At 38.2% G+C, this 20,675-nt stretch overlaps 1 protein-coding gene across 1 annotated transcript in view; it reads right to left on the bottom strand.

The window, feature by feature from the left end:
* The window catches only part of PROS1 (protein S), a 35,919-nt gene that overhangs the window by 10,946 nt on the left and 4,298 nt on the right, over nucleotides 1–20,675 (bottom strand). The window contains exons 2-9 of the mRNA XM_068421598.1: nucleotides 19,883–20,040; nucleotides 18,782–18,806; nucleotides 18,365–18,451; nucleotides 14,368–14,490; nucleotides 14,092–14,214; nucleotides 12,039–12,164; nucleotides 5,121–5,242; nucleotides 1,688–1,806 (exon numbers count right to left, since the gene is read on the bottom strand). Of these exons, the coding sequence (XP_068277699.1) occupies nucleotides 1,688–1,806; nucleotides 5,121–5,242; nucleotides 12,039–12,164; nucleotides 14,092–14,214; nucleotides 14,368–14,490; nucleotides 18,365–18,451; nucleotides 18,782–18,806; nucleotides 19,883–20,040 (883 nt within the window). The remainder of the gene's footprint in view (nucleotides 1–1,687; nucleotides 1,807–5,120; nucleotides 5,243–12,038; nucleotides 12,165–14,091; nucleotides 14,215–14,367; nucleotides 14,491–18,364; nucleotides 18,452–18,781; nucleotides 18,807–19,882; nucleotides 20,041–20,675) is intronic.

Genomic DNA, 20,675 nt, shown 5'->3' on the forward strand with positions numbered 1-20,675 from the left:
CTACAACAATTATAACCTAGCAATTTGTTTTGGTTACTGCTGCCTTTTACATAGCATTCTCTAATCTGAGGATTTGTTGACTGGATCTTGGCAGTCAGTTGAATGTGTATATATAGCAAAATTATGGTTTACATTATAGTACCTGTACAGTGGAAGAGAGAGAGTATAGGTATAGTGAAAACCAGTCCTTGTCTCCTAAAACTTTTGGACTAGATGAAATAGATTAAGGATGAAAGGAGAAAAAGCATTTGGAAGTTAGGATTTGCTGAAGACAACAAAAGAAACAAGTAAGGGAGCTGTAATTAAGAACTTGGGTCACTTTCACTCTCAGTCTTGTTCTTTGTCCGCTAGATGTCATTGTCTCTCATGCAGACCCACAGAAAAATCATCCTGCATTCACACACAGACTATTAAGACAGCTTCAAACATTTATCATCTTAGAAAGGTCTTCCAGGAGAGCATTAATGACTGGTCAACTTGGAATAGGGGTAGAGGAAAAAGTTCTCAATATTTATGTCCTTCTGTGAGGTTCTGAGGCTCTGGGGATCACCAGCTCAACAGCTGCTACTGCTTCTGTTACCCTCAAATTGTTCAGTCAGTAAGTCAAGGAATGCTGCAATTTCAGCTGCCGCAGCAAAGTCCAGGAGTAGTAAAGGGGCTGCTACCATTAGCAATTGTTCTGACAGCTGTAAAGGAAATCATATAGATGGTGCTCTACACAAGGTACTGTGCTCTGTCGGTGTCCTTGGTACACCCTGTGAAAGGAAGCACGGGGGTGAGGGGGAAGCATTGGCCTGGTTTTGGTTTTCAGCAGTATGTGTGTAGCACATCACTGCTTCTACCCAGAGCAGAAGTGAAGCAGTAGCAATATCCAAACAAAAGCCATTCCATATATAACTGGAAGCTGTACAGTAATTATTTTCCTATAACATCTGAATTTTATGTTGAGAATTCTAAATGCCTTCCTGTATCTGTATCACCACCTCCCACCTTCCCCAGCCCCTGCTCTTTCCTTCAGGGGAAGAGTAAGCTTCTGTCATGAGGAAGCACCAATCTTTTTGCTGTCTTGTCCACAAACCAATGGGACCTAGTGCTTATTAAACTTACTGCCCTCAGTCCTCTTCCTCTTTTGCCCATTGCAGTCTGCATCTCTTTGAACTTTTTCTCCCAGACCATACACCTCTCCCTACAACAGCACTGGTAATCAGGACTGTAATGGCTGGAAGACTCCAACTCTGTTATTCATAGACATGACCACACCTGAATGCCAATGGTGCATGTCTTGCCCTAGCTGTGCACTGTTTCCTGGCTGGGACACAGCTGCTACTGCCTCCTACCTACTTCTGAGGTTTCTGGAAGAAACTTGCTGACCTTTTAGTTTTGCCATGTAAAAGAGAGCTGCCGTCTATACTGATGAGGTGGCTCAAGGACACAGTACAACCAGTAAGAGATGCTGTAAACTGATGCCAGACACATTACTCTTGCCTGTCTGCTTTCAAATGACTCCAGCTTCCTCTAAATGGAACCTGAGTTAATTCATTCTCCATATAAAGGTATCTTAACCAGTGGGGAGACAGTGATATAATTTATGCATGCAATGCACTCTTTCTAAACCCTCAGAAAATTAACGGAAACAGATGTCCATAATTTCAATGCATACTTTCATCAATAGCAAATGCTTACTTACCTTGTGACATTTGGCAGTTTGAACTTTAAGTACAGAACGGGAATTCCTATAAATTGCTCTGCTAGGTAAAGCAGTTCATAATTCTTTTCAAGGTTCAATGGGATACACGCAGTAACAGGCTGAAAATAGTAGAGAATAAAAAAAGCTGTTAATGCATTGTGGCAGTTCATGAAGCAACTCCTATTGTTGGCTGTTAGTCTGTCCCCCCCCCCTCTTTTTTTTTTTTTTTAAAGTAATGGCTTACCTCTGTTTTTTAGGTTTTTTTAAACTTGAATACCTACGTACAAATGAAGGGGTGTGTTTTTGGTTTTGCTTGAAATGTCCATTATTTAAGCTGTTGGAGGATAATTCAGGTTCAAACACAGTTCTGGTGGATTGCAACTAATATTTAAATATTTAGTATTTGGATCAAGAATTCAAATCTTCCATCAGGCACTTTCTTTTTACCAGGGACCTGTGACACCCACCTACTAGGGTCCTGCCAGGCTCAATTATTAAAGTTGTCTGGAATCTAAACCTGATCACGTGTTAAAAGGGAATGGGGCCAGAGCTGTCTCCTGAGAAGATTTAATTAAAAAACAAACAAACAAACACCTTTTATTTTCTTTATCAATATTGATGTACAACCACTCATAGCTGAACAATCTCTAGTAGTACTAGAATAATTTACCTGGAATAAAAAGTAACAATTTACAAGTGGATTAAGTAACAGATTAATAGAAAATGTTTCTAACTGGCTGTTCCTTGAATGTACTTGTCCTGTTTGAGCTCTGGAAAGGAACGTTGATGAAATCAACACCACAATTCCTGCTGGAATAGCACTGAATTAATATTTTTTGAGAACTGTTAGTGGGGATATGAAGCTTTAAGACTGCATTCTCCAGAAAACTGTAAAAGAAGTTCTAAGTATTTGTGGTAACTGAAAGGCCTACAACAGTATGTAAAACTGGGATTAATCCTAATGCTCTAGCCAAAGTTAATGTGAGTAATCACAGTCAGCCAACTGCAGTTGCAATGAGAGGGGAAAAAAAGGGTGCTTATTCTTTCAGGTATTCATCTACCTGAAGTTTTAAACAAAGACATTTATATCCAGAAATAATATCATCTAATCTACATGTGATGCAGGTTTAAACTAGTAAAACATTTAGTAAAAAAATAGCAGGTACTCATTCTAAGGCACTGTTGACTTCTTTTTATTCTGAAACTGTGATTTATAATTAAAGTAATATCTACAGTTTTGTTTTCAAAGTAAAGCACTCAGATTTCCTTTAGGTACAGGGAACTGGGCTCTATAAGTGGAGAGAGGTGGGAAGACTCTTCCAGAACGTGGTTTTGGCAAGTGTAGAGTCCTGCATCTGGGCAAGAACAACCCCATGTATGAGTACAAGTTGGGGACAGACCTGTTGGAGAGCAGTGCAGGAGAAAGGGACCTGGGGGTCCTAGTGGACAGCAGGATGACCATGAGCCAGCAATGTGCCCTTGTGGCCAAGAAGGCCAATGGCATCCTGGGGTGTATTAAAAGGGGTGTGGTTAGCAGGTCAAGAGAGGTTCTCCTCCCCCTCTGCTCTGCCCTGGTGAGGCCGCATCTGGAATATTGTGTCCAGTTCTGGGCCCCTCAGTTCAAGAAGGACAGGGAACTGCTAGAGAGAGTCCAGCGCAGAGCCACGAAGATGATTAAGGGGGTGGAACATCTCCCTTATGAGGAGAGGCTGAGGGAGCTGGGTCTCTTTAGCTTGGAGAAGAGGAGACTGAGGGGTGACCTCATTAATGTTTATAAATATGTAAAGGGCAAGTGTCATGAGGATGGAGCCAGGCTCTTCTCAGTGACATCCCTTGACAGGACAAGGGGCAATGGGTGCAAGCTGGAACACAGGAGGTTCCACATAAATATGAGGAAAAACTTCTTTACGGTGAGGGTGACCGAACACTGGAACAGGCTGCCCAGAGAGGTTGTGGAGTCTCCTTCTCTGGAGACATTCAAAACCCGCCTGGATGCGTTCCTGTGTGATATGATCTAGGTAACCCTGCTCCGGCAGGGGGATTGGACTAGATGATCTTTCGAGGTCCCTTCCAATCCCTAACATTCTGTGATTCTGTGATTCTGTGATTCTGTGATTCTGTGATTCTGTGGTTTAGAGCACCTGTCTCATTGACTAGTAGGAGCCTAAAAGTCTCTTTGATCTAAAGTTATCCCTCAAAACACCCCTTGAATATCTTCTATATGACGGTAGTATAGTAGTCCTACAGAAGAGAATGATCAAGAACAGGTGCGAAGGCTTTTTCTGTTCTCAAGACATGCCGTATTTTGGTAAAAGTTAATAATGCAGTTCCCAAACTCTGACTTCTGTATTCATGATGCTGCAGTTTTATTAAATGTATAGGTGTTCATCCTGAATTTACGGTTACTTCATTTTATGTCTGCTAGTGTCACTCATCTTTGGACTGCATATATTTTCAGCTGATTAAACTATTTTTTTTTCCAATTAAAAGGCCTGAAACTAACTTCCAGATAGAGAGTTAATCACTTTTTAACAACAGTATTGAAAATAACATGAAATGAGGCTAGAAGATGCTCTTCCTATTTCATGAATAAGCAAAATGAAATTTAATGACTGCAAGTGTTGGTCAGATATTAAATTTCAGAAAGTACAAAGATCTAATGCATACATGCTAGAACTTGTCAGACCTTGTTCCTACAGTTTAAGCCCAATTTTGTTATACTGTGTTAGAGGTGGTTTTTTTGTTGGCAGTTATCTGAGCTCACTTAGCATAACAAGTCTCAGCCTGCCAGAACCTTTCAAAGTATACAGAGAACCACTCACAAGAAAATCCTTGAGCTGGGATTCTCTGGAGTTTCAAACTTTCTGCTACTAAGAAGTGTAAATTTTCAAACTGAGCAAGAACAGCTGATTTTGGCTACAAGATGTTCTTCAATTGGCAAATATTACTAAGTGCTTTTTCTTAAGCTATGGCAGATGAGAACTGTGAAAAACAATCCTGTTTTTTCAACCCAAATAAGCAAAGCATAGAGTAATTCTGAAAGAGTGAGTGTAAACTTCTGCACATCTGAGGAAAACCTGGGAACGAATGGACAAATGGAGTATTCTGGCTCTGAGTAAGCTGAACAGAAATTATTTATTTGATAGGAGAAAGCTGGGGCTTATTTTGGAAGCAGCAGGGAATAAAGATGGCTAAGGTGAGCTTCTCTTGATAGGATTCCTGTAAATGAGCATGCATGAACTGAATGGCATCCAAATCCCTAACAGGCCTGCTTTGTGAGCCAAACCACAGCTCAGGGTCTTGGGCACTTTTTCACCAATTTTGAATCAATTCTCAAATACCTTTCTATTTTCCTTAATCTAATTTATCCTGTCATCAAGAAATATCTAACTTTGTGATTTGCTGCATGGAATATTACATAGTGCAGTTTTACCTCACAATTCTTCATGTCCTTAGAGAGCTTGAACCCTTTCTTGCCATCACAATAGCAGCTATAACTTCCTGGAGAGTTTACACAGAGTTGAGCACAAACATTTTGAGCACATTCATCAATATCTAGGAGAAATGGAAACATACAGAAAGATTTATTCAGATTATTCATGGCACAGACTGAAAACTAACACAAATTAATGGAATAATGGACAAGATGGGTACTCTGGCATAACATGAATCCAGTAAGTGAGTGCTGCTAAGCTAAACTAATGCTAACGTAAGTCTCCTATGTAAAATTTACAATCCAGAATTACCTGCTGGGTGTGTATGACCTAGTAATCTGATAGAGGCCTGGTGTGCAGAGCTGGGGAAAATCTGGTCAGATTTGTGAGGCAGTAAGAAGCTGAGCTGTAAGGTGGCTGAATTAGTGAAAGAGACCTCAATAAATCACAACCATTTACGGCAGAAATGCCATTCTAGGTCAGACCTCTTCTTTTCCCTATAACATGTTATGAGAATTTAAGAGTGTTAAGAGAGTATATTGCAAGTATGTGGAGAAAGGATGTGCTTTTTTCACATAAAACAAAAGTAGTCTCAGGGCAAAATACCTTTCAAAATAACATATAATAACCTCATAAATAATTAAGTTTCAGACAGCATCTATTTGTGGAGACCAATCTAATTTAGGCTGCAAATAAGCTAAACCAGCTAAAGGAACTTCATTTTCTACTTAGTAGGCTGTACACAATAAATAATTTAGAAATGAAAGGCTGTGTAAAAGGCCAATGTAACTGTCACATTTCTAATACAGAAACAAAATATCTCCGGATAGGACACTCTAATGAGGGTGATTTTGGGCCTCAGATTAAAGAAACTGCAATACTTGTTTTGAAACAAATGGCCCTTATAGTGGGAATAAACAATTGTGTACCAATGTGTGCATTTAAAAAAAGACCTATGCTAGGTCCTTTTAAAGATTAAAATACTTTTTTTCTGTTGCTTGGGGAGGAGAGAGGAAAAGGAACTGAAAAAAACCCCACAAAACCTCTTTGGAGAAACTGTTACTTCATAGTGAGCATGCATAATCTCCTTCCAAAACAGGATACTATGTTTATATGGCTTGTGGATGCTGTTTTGATTTCCACCTCTGCTACAGTTAACAATCATGGGCAAGCTGCTTTACTGCAAAGTGCTAGCAGAATCTACATTATTAAAATGGTCAACAGATCATGAATAGGTTGAGGAAACTGGTCTCATGTTTGGCTGAAGAGTTCCCTATTACTAAAATGTCTCCTCTTCTTCACCTTTGCCTAAGTCATCACTGCAAGGGGTCTGTGTTCAGGCTTATGCTCCCTCGTATGTGATCTTATGAGAAGAAAAAGCTGTACTGTTCTGTACTGCAGCTAATACAGCCAGAACTAAAGTTCTGCTCAAGATCTGGTCACGTGCTGCGTTAGTTTTCCTGCTGACATCGCAATCTGACTTGTGGCTGTGTAAGCTGCAGGATTCAAACACAGTCTTCTGCTGGTGTTTGTGTACAATTTCTACCTCCTTCCACTCACTTCTCATTCTACCCTCTGATCTTCAGAAGCTGGATGGCCCTTTATATAGGCTGGTCTATGTGATACCAACTTTCATGTTCACTCTCTGCATGAACTACTGAGGACTCTTCGAGTCAATTCTGTTAGCTCCACAATGATTGCTTACTTCTTCTCTGCCAAGCTGAAAACCATCTCCTGCTGTGTAGCAGACTGATGGAATACAACAGTGAGGTTTTCCTTCCCCTCTTTCTGGAAAGAGTTTCAATGCCATCTTAAGCTAACTTAGCAAGTTCAAGAATGATTGCACTGTATGCTAGAAGTCTATCAAGTGTCTTGGGCATTCTACTGAAAGGCATAGGATGCAATACAGAAATCCGTAGTATATTCAAGCTGTGCAGAATTCCACATGGTGTTAGCACTCTACAGACAGCTCCATCACCTCCTTGCTTCCATTTCACCAGAAAAGCTCTCTCCTCAGAAGGGGGTGAGGGATGGGAAAAGAAACAAGGTTCTTAATGAGAGTTCTCTGCATTACTATCATGGTACTTCTATAAACAGTGAGCTCAAACCAACAGCTCTGTACAGGGTTCCACTGCCTGTCCCAGGAGGGTTCTCTGAGGATACACTGAGTTATAAAGACACATGGAAGACCTCAAGCCTTTGACCAGCAAGCGTTGCCAGCATGTCTTCCTGGTCTGAGGAAAGGTTTGATACATATTGGAAGAGAGATCCTAAAACATAAGTGGAGTTGATGACTGTGGCTCTTTGGATTGTTCAAGTTCTAACTGGTCTTAGGTTTATAGCTGCAGAAAAGGTTACATAGGAGATTCTTCTGCTTCTCTCTCCTCCTTCAAGTGCTTCATCCATCCAAAACGTCAGCTAAGTGAGTAAAAGGAATTTTTAATATAGAAATACAGTACTGGCTGTTTCTTCAAGTTGATCTGACATTTTGCAGATGTTTTCTGTGTTGCATCCTCATAACTTGAATTAGTTTTAAATAATGAGCATATAAATTCAATTGTGACTGTGTCTGAAATTACAGTCCCTTCAGAGAGGAATGTTTGCTAGTGTTAAGAGTTTTATCTTTGCTCAGATTTGAGAAAGCTGTCCTATTAAAAAGTGTTACTCTGCATGTACATACGCATGCATACATGTGCAGACTCCTGCAACTGTAAATTACCAACTTTCTACTCATGGTTTAATTTCTATTTCATTCATTTTGGCCTCTGTCACCTGTAATACTACTAAGGGGAGTAAGAGACAAGAATGGGTTGCAATATCTAAGTGTTTATTTTGGAGTCTTATTCAAACTTCTTTCCATATGCTTCGGAGATAATACTTGCACATTATTAGTCATGTGGCAGGATTTGGTCAGTTGTTAAGAAATATTTTGCTGGTGCATACTTCAAACTGATCTACCCCTTCATTTCCTCCAGCTACAACTCGATTACCTCTTACTCTTCTGTTTGGCATGTGTACTCCTTTCAATTTAGAATAATTTAACTGTTTATGGCCTTGACGGGTGTTGCCTAAGCCAGTAGATTGCAAGCTCAGCTTGGTGAAAGGGGATCTGCTGTGAGAGTCACACACTAATCATTTCTGGTAACTGGCGATCTGATGTCTATTTAAAACTAAGACTACAGGATGATGTGTTACAACGTGAAGCTGCCTTTGTCACTATTGTTTTTGCATCCTAGCTAACATGCAAATGAGGCAATGATAAAATCCAAAACGTAGCCTAGCCATACTATGCAACAGGTCAAGAGAACACTTTCTATGATGTCCTCTCCTATCCTGTCTGGTTTGGGGGGAAAAAAAAAAAATTAAAAAAATCATTCTGGTTACTATCATTTTGGGATCTGAAAAGGCCAAGAAATCCACCTAGGCCTTAGCACACAGAGAGAAGACAAAAAAAAAAAAAACACCACACAAAAAAACCCAAACCCCCCAACCCTATAGCCTGCTTCACTGTGGAGATGTGAAAGGAAATAAAAAATTTAACACCTCCCAAGAGAAACTGGAGTAGAAACTCCAAGAAGCACCTCTCTTCCCACACCCTTCCCAGAGGAGCATGACTCCGTGTAGACATTTTAGGAGGCATTGTTCTCTGTGAAAGATCCTGTACACCTCCCAGTATTTGAAAGTAAAACTACAAGCACTGGCTAACCAGTAGCACTAGAGTAAATCTGAGTGCTGAATTCTCTCAAAGCAGCAGTTAATTTTAAGCGTGTTCATCAGGCCCAGAGCCTGCAGACAAACAGAGACTATGAAGTTATTACAAAAGCTTATCACACAGTTTGACAAAGGAATTTCTATCATTAAGTCAATTACGCAGAGACCTGCACCAGTCTTGCGGGTGTGTAAATTTCCATTTCCCAAAATGAACCTACTGCTCAAGGGTAAGGTCTCCCTCCAGAGTGTACTACAGCAGCAGAGGAACAGGCAAGCTTCTTGGATAGGTATGAAGTCTCCTGCCTCGCAGATGTTCTGGAATCCCTCATCAGTCCAAATAGCAGGATCTCCCCACGCAGACCTAATTGAAATACTGACATGCACAGGCTGGAGGGGATCATGTTTTTTGGAGGCTTGTTTTAATCATTTATGCTATAATTATCCCGCCTTTTTTTTCTTCCAAGTTGTAGTCAGCATCTTTGCGTGTTTGAGCTATTTCAAAGGCTTCCCACAGATCTGTCCAAATGTCAGTCCCACGTCATAAAACACTCAGCAGAAGCTATTCGCACAAACCCATGAATCTGAGCAGCATCCTGGGTTTATACAGCTGCTTTCAGTGGAAGGCTAAAATATCTTGCTTTGGATTAGTTTCTAAGATATGATAAAATCAGCCACAAAGGAGATGCATATCATGTCCTAGAAGGGAGCTACTCTATATAATGCTAGGGAAATACGTGATTTCCCCAGAGCATGGATGTGGGTAGGGAGGGTTTTGTGTGTGTTAAACAATTCACATGGCAAGGGGAAACCCTGATTCCTTGTCTCAAATTTTCAGACTACGTGTTAGGGAGGGACTAATGCCTGAAATACAGACATACCCTGTGCTGTTTGATTAACTGGTTCAGTCACTTCTTTAAGAGAAGTTCCCCCTTCAGAGAAGGAAGAAGAATATGGGGAAAGACACACTAAAACTTAGGTCATTCTTTAAAACACGGGTTCAGCTTGGTTCGTCTCCTCGATACTGACTGCAAGACAGACTCCTCTAGCACAATAAGCATACTTACTCATTCCCACTCTCCCTTTTTTCGGCAAGGTGTTTGAAATTGCAAAGGTGTTGAGAAGAAGATAATCAGATTCTGTATCAAAAATTGTATGGCTTCTATGAAACAAAGACTGGACTGTACAGATATCATCTTCCACTGATAGTGTCTCCCAAAAGGTGGGGATGAAGAACTGTAGCAACATTTTCCTAGGAATGGGTGAGGAAAAAAACCCAAACCTTCTTCTATTCCACTCTAATTGTATCTGTCATCATAGAGATAGTTGTGCATAAATGCATGTAAACTTGATTTTTCTAATAAGCATAATTGAATGTGGCCACCTACATGCAATATGACAATGAAAAGCTAATGTCATTTAGTATTTCTGTAAGGCTACATTCCTGTCACTCTGCACAATCTTGTCCTTAGGCAGGATTTGGTGACTCATTTAATGTGGTTACAACAAGGTCTGAAAGCTTAGTAGTATAATCCTCCTTCTAGCAGGTAAGACTTTGCTCATTTTAATGTCCTCATCTTGCAGCCTTCTGGAATCCATGTTTCAGGAGAAAAACAATACTTAAATTCAATTTGATGTAACCCATATATCTGCAGAAAGTACTAAGAAGAGTGAGAAATAGATTGATTACTGTGAAGTCTTTCTCATTTCAGTGTACACAGGGACACAAAATTGTCAGTAACGTTTTAATCCCAGAGTAACTGGACAAAGAGCAGACATCTGAATATGCAATCATTACCACTGTGCAAAGCTTTGTCACAAGAAAGCTGCATGCAAAGCCATAGAGCAAAAGATTCACAGCCAGCAAGAAGCTCCTTTTGTGTCCTTTAGAGCAATAACATAAAGGCAGCATTTAAAATAAAAATCAGTCACTGATATATTTTTCTTAAACTGGCAATGCAGAAAATTGCTCTTTACTGTAAAACTCTAAGAGCTTATGTATCTCTTCTACAACTGAAATTTAATTTCTGATGTGTGTACTACACAGAAACTTCAACAAGTAAGAGAGAAATAAAATAAGTTCTAGGACACTTATGCAAATACTTTCAATACTTGAAACAGTTATTTTATGATGGTCTGTGTATGAATGGCTTCTTGCTGCTTTACTGCTAGGTATCAGTTCTTTTCAACTTTGCTATAACTGTTACAGAACTTTGTTTTGAAATTTTTTCTTCCAGATTTTCATTTCAGAGAGGAACATTCCTGCGGAAAGATTCTTTTGGTGCAGCTCCTTTTTTCATAGCTCCTTTTCTGGATATTTAAGAACATTTTTATTTTAAATGTGGGGTTTTTATACTAAATCTTTTATACAACTGCCATGCCATCATTTCCAGCCTAGAATGGAGATCAGTTCACTCTAACGCTGTTATTTTCTAGCATAGCTAGATACCCCAAGGAAGGATTAGACACTTGAATGTTATTTTAAATGGCTTTCAGCAACCCCAGTGAAAAGCTCTTTCCAATTATCTGAAATCTAAGGACATATAAAGGACAGAGACTGAGCCCCTGGCCATGAGGGCTAAATAAGTACCTAAACAGCCTATCAGATGGATAAAGACAAGCTTTTTAGGTTTTTGAGACAACTTGATTAAGCATGGTTTTCATTTCTGGTGATTACCTTTTTATACATCTTCCTGTCTTGCCCAGGTTGGAATTGCCAAATAAGTACTTTTAATTGCTTTTGCTAAAACTTGTCTTGAGTTAGGGGTATATAATAAACTGATTGACATCAAATATTCTATCCTTGTAACCGTCATGATGCTTTAAAACAAGGTACAAGACACTCTAGTACTGTCCAGATCCTCAACACACTTATCTGAAAGAAACACGCTAGCTGTTTTGAGAGCTTGGACAAAAAGTCCTCTCTATGGTGGGACAGGAGAGCTCTCATGAACTGAGAAAGTTATCTGGCATACAGCAGGACATGGAAGTATACCGTAAAACCCTCCAGCATCTGGGAGTAAGTCACTGGAACTGTATACACTACATGTAATATAGCCTGACTAAATCTCTGAAAGAACAAACAATTGATTCACATTGTAATAAACAATAGGAAGATTAATAAATACACCACTAGATGAGATGCTGGAGTTTGGTATAGCAGTGTATTTAAAAAAAAAAATAAAGAGAGAAGAGGGGGAAAGACCTACCTTCACAGTTCTTGGAAGTTGAATTATATGTGTAGCCTTCTGCACATTCACATTCATATTTCCCCAAGGTGTTTTTACAGATGGCTGTCCCACAGATGTTTGGATGTAACACACATTCATTTATATCTACAAATACAAACAAGTTATTAAAAACAAGTCACTCTCTCGCATACCATTTTTTCCTAACCATATCCAAAACTCTGCAAACTGAGTGAGGCTGGCAAACGGGCTCGCTCTTGCTAGGTCCACTGTGCTTTCATAGCAGACTATAGCTATAGTTATAAAGATTTCCAGTGGCCTCTAAAAGGCACTTCTGTATGCTCTCAGTGGAAAACTATTTCTCTGCCTGCCTACCTTTCTCATTCTCTCATGTGTTCTGTGGATAACAGGAAAAAGGATGCATGTCCAGGAAGGCAGAGAGAGAAACAGTCTGCAGATTTCCTCTAAGCTAAACCAGACTGCATAATAAAATCCTATCTTAGAAAAAGACATCCAGAAAGACAAGAGATAATCCTATCAGAGTTTCTTACATGCTATGATCAATTCATGTCACAATCGTCTTTTAATTGGCTATGCTGACAGGTGTTCAGGTCCCTCACTGTCTCTCCATCCTTCAAACCATGTTAGTGTCTATCTTCTGTGTTGTTTCCAATTTTTCAATGTCATTTTCAAAATGTAGATGTGACAACTGGATGCAGCATATAGTATCAATCTTACTAAACATCTTGTAGACAGAAAAATACCAAATCCCTGGTAGTACTTCAATTAGCACTTGTATGTGCAGGGATCATTCTAGTTTTCTCTGTGGTTTTGTAGTAGTTGTGGAAATGGTGCTGCACAGGGAGAACAGATTCTGCCAGTGGCTTGCTAGGACTCCCAAAACATGTTTTAAGTCAAAGCTGTCCTGACCTTGGCCTACTTTTCTACAGTTACCGTGTGTACTCCCAATTCCTAGGTGTATAATTTTGTAGTTGGATGTAATGAAACACTTAAATCCAGTTTATCAAATGACCAAACTAGTACTCTAGGCACTAAGGTATATTAGTGAATTTTTATCTTTGATTATTTTTTAACCAACTTTTCCAGTATCTTTCTAAGAATTATAAAGATTCTAACCAACTTATCTTCTTGCCCTTTTTGACAAAATAGCAATCACCTTGTGTACTTCCAAAATTTCTTTGGAAATTATTCATTCACAAAAAAGAAGACTAAAAGGAAGTGACAGCAGGAGATAGCCCTCAAGTCTAGCCTCTTACAGTATTTGACATTATCCAAAACTGTTGGCATAGTTCAGCAATAAAATATATGACATTATAATGGAATGAGGTTGCATTTTCTTCTAACTATGCAGTAAGAATTGCTGATTATGTTAATACATAGTCTTTATCTGGAATGGAATGAAGCATGTAGGTCATGGCCAATAACAACAGACACAAGCATGTACAGAAAAAAATTATGCTGGGTGAGTAAAAGACAAATCTTTCTCTCCATTAAAAGCATTTTCAGATTCATTAATAGTTTCTTCTCCAATGAACTTCTAACTAACTCCCAAAAGAGCAGCACCACTAATTAGGAGTGATTCAGCCTAAACCAGTGTTTACCAGACAGGATTTCCATGGTAATAATGTTAGCTGGTCGCACCACTCTAGATTCTTATTTCAGCATGCTTAAAGGGTATGTGAAACTGGTTAGTGACCAAAACAAGCTTTACAGAGCTCTAGTAAGGAAGCAGAATCCAATATATAGTCTCTCTCTTTTTTTTCTTCTTTTTTTTTTTCTTTTTCTTTTCTTTTTTTTTTTTTTCCTGAATTGGTTTCAACCCACCTCAGCTTCTTGATCTGGTTCACTATATAGTTGTACAACTGCTTGCAGCGGTGTAAGGCAGCAGGTGGAATGAGTAGCCAAGTTGAAGCAGGACTGCATCTTTCGGAGGCAATGAAAGCTTCTGCTGACTTAGAGCAGTTGTTGGACTACTGGACTAAATTCTTTCCTCTCTAGTCAACAGGCAATGTACTGTCATGTAATTATGTCCTCCTTAAGTCTCACTTCCTACCTCCGCAATCCCGTTTATTTGAATGCATGAAGTAGCCATCTTCACATAAACAACGGTAGCTTCCAGGTAAATTAGAACAGCGTTGGCTGCAACCTCCATTTAAGTCTTCACATTCATTTATGTCTAGAAGGAAAACAAAATAAAAATCTCTGTTCAGGGGAAGGCATTCATTGACCAACTGTGTGGCTATACTTAAAGACCTGATACTACTCAGTAATAGTAGAACTATAATTGTGTTCCTGAGAACTAACATTGTAATGAGATTAGAGACTATACCTTCTTCACATTTCTCTCCTTGCCATCCTGGTTTACAGACACATGTATATTTGGCTTGTCCATCTATGCAATCCTTATATCCATCTTTATTGCACGGCAGAGGGCTACACTGGTTTGAAATTTCTGTGGGATGCAAACATTGGAAATACTTGTTATTTGGGGTTATTTTTCCTCAAGGACCAGTCTAGTCTTTCTTCTTCTCTTCCCACAGGTACCTTTCACCTTTCATGAAACAGGAAAGGGCTTGATGCATAACATCAAGTACCCTAGAACCACCTTGCTGCTAATTCTGTCAACAAGAATTTGCAAGTGACTGAGAAAAAAAAAAAACCACCAGTAGTTTTTCTTTAGCAGAAAGAAAACAACTAGAAAACAAATTACTTACTAAACCAGGTTAATCCCTGCAAGATGTGACTAAACACAGACTTGATACTATTTTCATTACATTTTAAGAACGTATTTCTCTTTTTAAAGAACAGTGCTCTGCCCCGTCATATTACCACAAATTTCACTAGAAGTACCAAAGCTTCAAGAATACCAAGAATTCAAGATTAGAGATCAGTTTCTCTGTTTAAGGAGCGTCACATTTACAGAGAAACTAACACCTCAGGTTGTCTTGGCTGTCCATGTCCTGCAGGTAGACTAGACACATCAGTGTCTCATACTGTCACCTTTTACAAATATTAATTTCAGTGACAAACAAATCTGGATCATAAAGAGCTACTGAAGACTATACATGCTGGCAAGACCTCAGAAAGCAAGGTTCAAAATACATAGACTGAGGCAGAGAACACAGAAGTTACTGCATTTTTTTTCTCTAACCAAGAGACATAAAGTTCTTTTAACTTTTTCCACCATTTTCATAATTTTACATCAGCATACCACAAAAGGCATCATTCTATTTGTGTCTTCTGAATATGCTGGTAGCTTTATGGATTATTTTTCTGCACGCCTCCAAACATTACAAATATATTGTTTCTACTTTAAAGTTATGATCTTGTAAAGCTCTGGAATGTCATTCCGAGGCATGCTTTTTAAAAAAAATAGTGTCCTAAAAGAACAGATAGAAGAATGAAAAGAAAGGATTTTGTGATGTTCAGATTCAAAAAAGTGGAATGAAAGGCAATGTTCCTGAAGACCAAAACTTGCTAGGATTCTATACCTAAGGCCTCACTAGATTTTTTAAAGGTTTCTTACTTCACCCAAAAGAACTAAAGAACTGAGCCCCATAGGAAGTTTAGCTTTCTGTGACTAAGAAAGCTTAATAAAAATCTGTGTTAGCATATTTGTCAATTAAATCTACTTCTAATTAAATTCTGCTGCAAGTAAATCCAAAGGCCCAAAGGCCAGCCAAGCTCCGAAACTATAGAGCATCTCTGGAATAGGTGCTGTATGTCATGTAATATTCATATTGCAGACCAAAGGACTCCAGTTGCAGTTGAAGGCTAACAGAAGAAATTGCACAGAAGAAATAATAGGAAAGGGTTTTATGTATGGATCCTTCACAGCAATTTCTAAATATAAGTTCTAGAACACCATATGTTTTTCCCTCTTTTTTTGATTATTTACTGCTTTTGTAGGTCCAGGAACAAGTGTGTGACCTAAGCTTGGTATGAGCAAAGCATTTCATAAGTGATAGATCTGGAAGTTACCCTCAGAGTGTGCAACTGGGGAATAAACTGGACTGTAAATGTTTCTGAACAAAAGGCAGCAATGGCTTGTAAGCATCTGAACTGACAGAAGATGGATTGGGTTGGCAGCGTGAAACAAGAGTAGATGGAACGAGATGAATTAAGGATATAAAGGGAAAACTGAAGAAACCAATGAATGAAAAAAGCAGAACTGGTAAAATACACTAGAGAAAGAAGACAAGACAGGATGGATAGGACTGGATGGACAAAGAGGTTGTGTCCAGAGATGAATGATTAAGATGTCACTGCAGGAACAGTCATGTAGCAGCCATTTGTTCCGAAAGTGGGCCTGGTGTTCCTCTTTTCCCAGTTCAGGGTGCCTTCTGACCTACTACCCAGCAATGCTTTTTGATAAACATTTGTGACAACAACTAAATGTCTGAAGATATACTCAGCCTGAAATAGAAAGGGTAGGTGGTAAGAAATGTCTTGTGGTACTTGTATCCTCTGCCACTCAGAGGCTCTGGTATCCATGAGATGTGTCATGGTGAGCTGGATAGATGTAAATGCAGGGATTCTTAAGTGTTTACTTTCAAAAGCAATTAAGTATGCAGATTTATGGGTTACAGATGTTTAGGGACTTGAAGATGTAGCTTAGATACCAGCTTGGATTAGAAAAGTATAAAAAAAAGGGTCTTCTATTCCTGTGAAAATTTTCCTTTTCCTTCCTAGATGGGGATTAAAAAGTCAATATATTCACAAATTTTTTTAATTGTTTATCCAGAAATGTGTGTCCTTAAATACGTGTTCATTTGTGTTCTGATGACTTATTTCATGACTTATTTGGACAAATCTGAAAATAAGGAACTTATTTTTCAATTCTGCTTGCATTGTTATTTTTATTCCTTGATTTTGTTCAGCTTGATATTCAAACTAGTTACTGTATTATTATAACCTAATTCTAATAATTATTTAATTATTTCTCATTAGGAAAACTGGATTTTTCATTTTGACAATAACAAAACAATTTGGATCTATAAGTTCAGAAAGACAAAACTTTTAAAATAAAAATCAGTTGATACCACAAAAAAGTATCACAAAATCTTTGTCTCAATGAAAACACATTTTAAAAAAAAAGTTATATAGTTTTAATAGGAATTTTAAATTCCACTTTCTCACTGCTATCTCCTTTCCAAAAATGTGCATAAATTTCATTGAACATTTAAGCTTTAGAAACACTTGAAAATTTTATGCATGCTCTCTTTAGTTCTCCTTCATCCTGGTGACTGACCAATAGTAACAGTCTATTTAATTTGACTTTATAGTGCAAACCCAAATCAAGAAATACAATGACTACCAAGTAAACTAGTGGTTTTCACTGGGTAATACAGAAACACTGCACATTCACACAATTCTGCTAAATCCTTTCCTCCCAGGACCTCTAATGAGAGTGAGAAAGAGTGATATGAATGGGAGTACATTGTAGTTTGTGACAGCAATCACGTTGGCCAAGTGATCTGAAAATACGTTCATCCATGACCATGTGCAGTGTAATTATTAAGGATTTTTTTTTGCCTTCCGTTGCTGTCAATAACGAAAACAGTGTCAGATGGTTAAGGATAAGTATCCCTACTCAAACTAACTGAAAGCTTCTTTGATGTAACCAGGTTGTAAAGGTTTAAGAGGTTTAGAGAGATGTTTCAACTGTGACAAGTAAGGAATATGGTACAGATTGCTTCATGTGAATTTACTAGAAAAAACAGACTTATGAATGTATAGGTGTAAAAAATAAAATATTTGAGCAACATCATAAGTTTCATGCTTCATGACCTCCTTGTATCTGGAGTCAATGACTATGTCTTCAGCTAAAATTTAAATTTTTCAGCTGGTAATGTCACCCACTTCATGAAGGGCTACAGTGTAACTATGGGCCAAAGACTGGCACAAAGGAGAACCAACCAGATGGTCTCTTTCCTTAATTGACAGAACAGGACTTGCTAGATGCAGAGTCAGGCGTAACCATTAAAGACATGGTAGAGTACAGAGGACATACTAGGAAACATCGGTGGGTTGGTGTAGGACACTTCTATGTTTCCAGAAGAATTCTGCTCTCCATTTTGCAGTTAATTATGTTTCTTTTCCAGCATGCTTTATAAAGTTCAAAAACAGTCACTTAAACCACTTGTTCTGAAAATGCTCCACCACACCTAATATTTTTTGTCAATTTCTGTTCCAGATTATTGAGTTTGCCCGAGTTAAATGAAGCTTTGTCTCTTTTTCTGCCTACGTGAACTCCTTTCTAGTCGTGTACCTGTGTGCTCTTAGCTCTGAGTGCATTACTTACGGTATCTAACAGCAGCACTTACCATTGACACAAGCCCTCAGGTCAGCTGGAGAATCTGGAGTAACTGCAGTAATCCTGAAAAACCCTGCTCGATGGGAGGCAAGGCAGCCTGCAAATGCAAACCCACACAATCTGCTTATGATACAAACACTCATTTAGACTGAAATTACAATAGCTTATGCATGGCATCTTCAAAGAGTCTGTTCTCACAGCCTGAATCAGAAAACTTGTCTGGGCATATTAAGGACAGCTGATCACAGACCAACCTTCTGAGTGCCTCTGCTAGGATCTAAGCACACAGAACTGCGTAGGAGCTACCATGAATTATAATCAACACAGGAATCATTCAAGCGCTGCGGGCAGAAAACTAAACTATTATTAACCAAATAAGAAGACCAGTGAATGATACACTAGAGTTGTTCAGGTTTTTTGTACTTACTTAAATATTTGGGATAAAAATACTCCTGTGGAAAGAAAAGAAAAAGAAAGAGTAAGAAAAATTTAAGGCAGATAGAAATACAGCAAAATGTATCACTGAATATGTTCTAAAATATATTGGTATTATAACTACAAAAGAAGAAAAAAGAAAAAGTCATTTTAACTCATAGAATACAGACCAAGTTTTCTATATTGCTATTGTTTAGCCTAAACCAGCAGATTATTTAATAAACACGAGACTCAGCAGAGAGATTAAGATAATGCACTGAATTGGACACTTTCAAAGTGAAGGCAATGAAAATGAATTGGGTGTCAAAATTACTTTCAAAACTGCCTCTTTAAATGGGAGGATCTTGCCCAATGTTGTTATTGGATGCAGAGCAGCCTCCTTTATTTCCCTTTTTCACCCTAAAATAAACAAAAAACCCTGGCACAGGTTGAACATCTCACATGCAATTCATTCCAAATAAAGTGAAAAGTGTTACTAAACCAGGAATTGTTAAAAACAACTGATTATTGATTCCTGAAAGTATCTAATCTTAACAATAAGTATATCCAAATACATGCAATGTTATCAAAGACAGAACACGAAATTGACATAGTTTGCAAAACAAGAATTAATTTTAACCACATATATTTTGTAATAACCCTTTTATAGTACAAAGCTGAATAAAATATACCTAACGCTAAATAACGTGCAGTGGGAATGAACTGAGGAACAGAGTTCTCTCCACTAGGAAAAAAGCTCACAGTGGTATGTCCAATCCCTTCATTAAAAGGGCTGCACTGGTATGCATCCCCCGTGTAAAATTTTAATTGAAGCCAACAGTTTCCCCACATGGAATGCTTGCAGACAACTGTGGTCTAAAACTGGTGATCCGTACTGGAAATTAAAATAATATCTGCTCAACTATTCTCTATGCTTATACAGACTTCATTATTAATTGTGCAGGTTCTATACACAAAAGAATTTCAAACCATTTCTTGGTCTGCATGGTGGGGTTTTATTTTAGCTTTACAGTGTAAATTCTATGTACTTCTAGCTTTCCCTCTGCAAAAAACTACTATCTACCTACCTTATAGATATTCATCGGATACTTACAGTTTCAGGATTATTTTCAAAGATTTCCCTGGCTTCTTCCTTATTGCATAGTTCTTCAATGCACTCTCTTTCTAAATTTCCCTTCTTACTTTCTTCCATAAAAGAATTTGCTCGACGTTTCCTCACCAGGAACTGAGAGGCATACTGCTGGGACAAAACTTTGTAGAAACAAAGGAGCTCTGTTGTTATTTATTTATTTTTTAACAGCTGAAAAACACTGTAAGCACTGAACAAATATGAGAATCTAACACAAAAATTTGAATTAAACGCTTAGTCAGGAGCTGCTGTTTGCAATCATTTTGGAAAATGTGGGCAAGAAATCCTAGGATTCTGTTTTCTGTATGTGGGGTGGCTGTTTCTGACCAAAAAAATCCTGAGTCACCAAAAAAAGTGTGTGCAATGTTATGCCTGAAGCATAATTTAACTGTCATATTCAGGACAAGATTTTTTTTAAGCTACGGATATTCTAAAGTGAGGTACGTGACCAATAAGTGGAAAAAAGCTGTGAAGCCTGTTATATTACCTGTTTCAGTGATCTAGAGGTAAATATTCTGACCCTATTTAACTTATGTGAGACCAAAAGTGTGTCTTATAAAATCAGGCTACCTGTTATATGTCATTAACATAACTGTTATTTTATTTTTCAGAACTGTAAAGAACAAGACAAAGTAAAAGGTGAGAAAGATATCCTGAGAAATATCAAGACAGACAGTCTACAAATACATTCACATTTTACCAAGATAAAATACAATCCTAGCTAACTTTTCTATTTCAGATCCATCATGTTATGTGT

The sequence above is a fragment of the Nyctibius grandis genome, chromosome 2 (genome assembly GCF_013368605.1).
Source record: "Nyctibius grandis isolate bNycGra1 chromosome 2, bNycGra1.pri, whole genome shotgun sequence".
In the NCBI taxonomy this organism is placed as follows: Eukaryota; Metazoa; Chordata; class Aves; order Nyctibiiformes; family Nyctibiidae; genus Nyctibius; species Nyctibius grandis.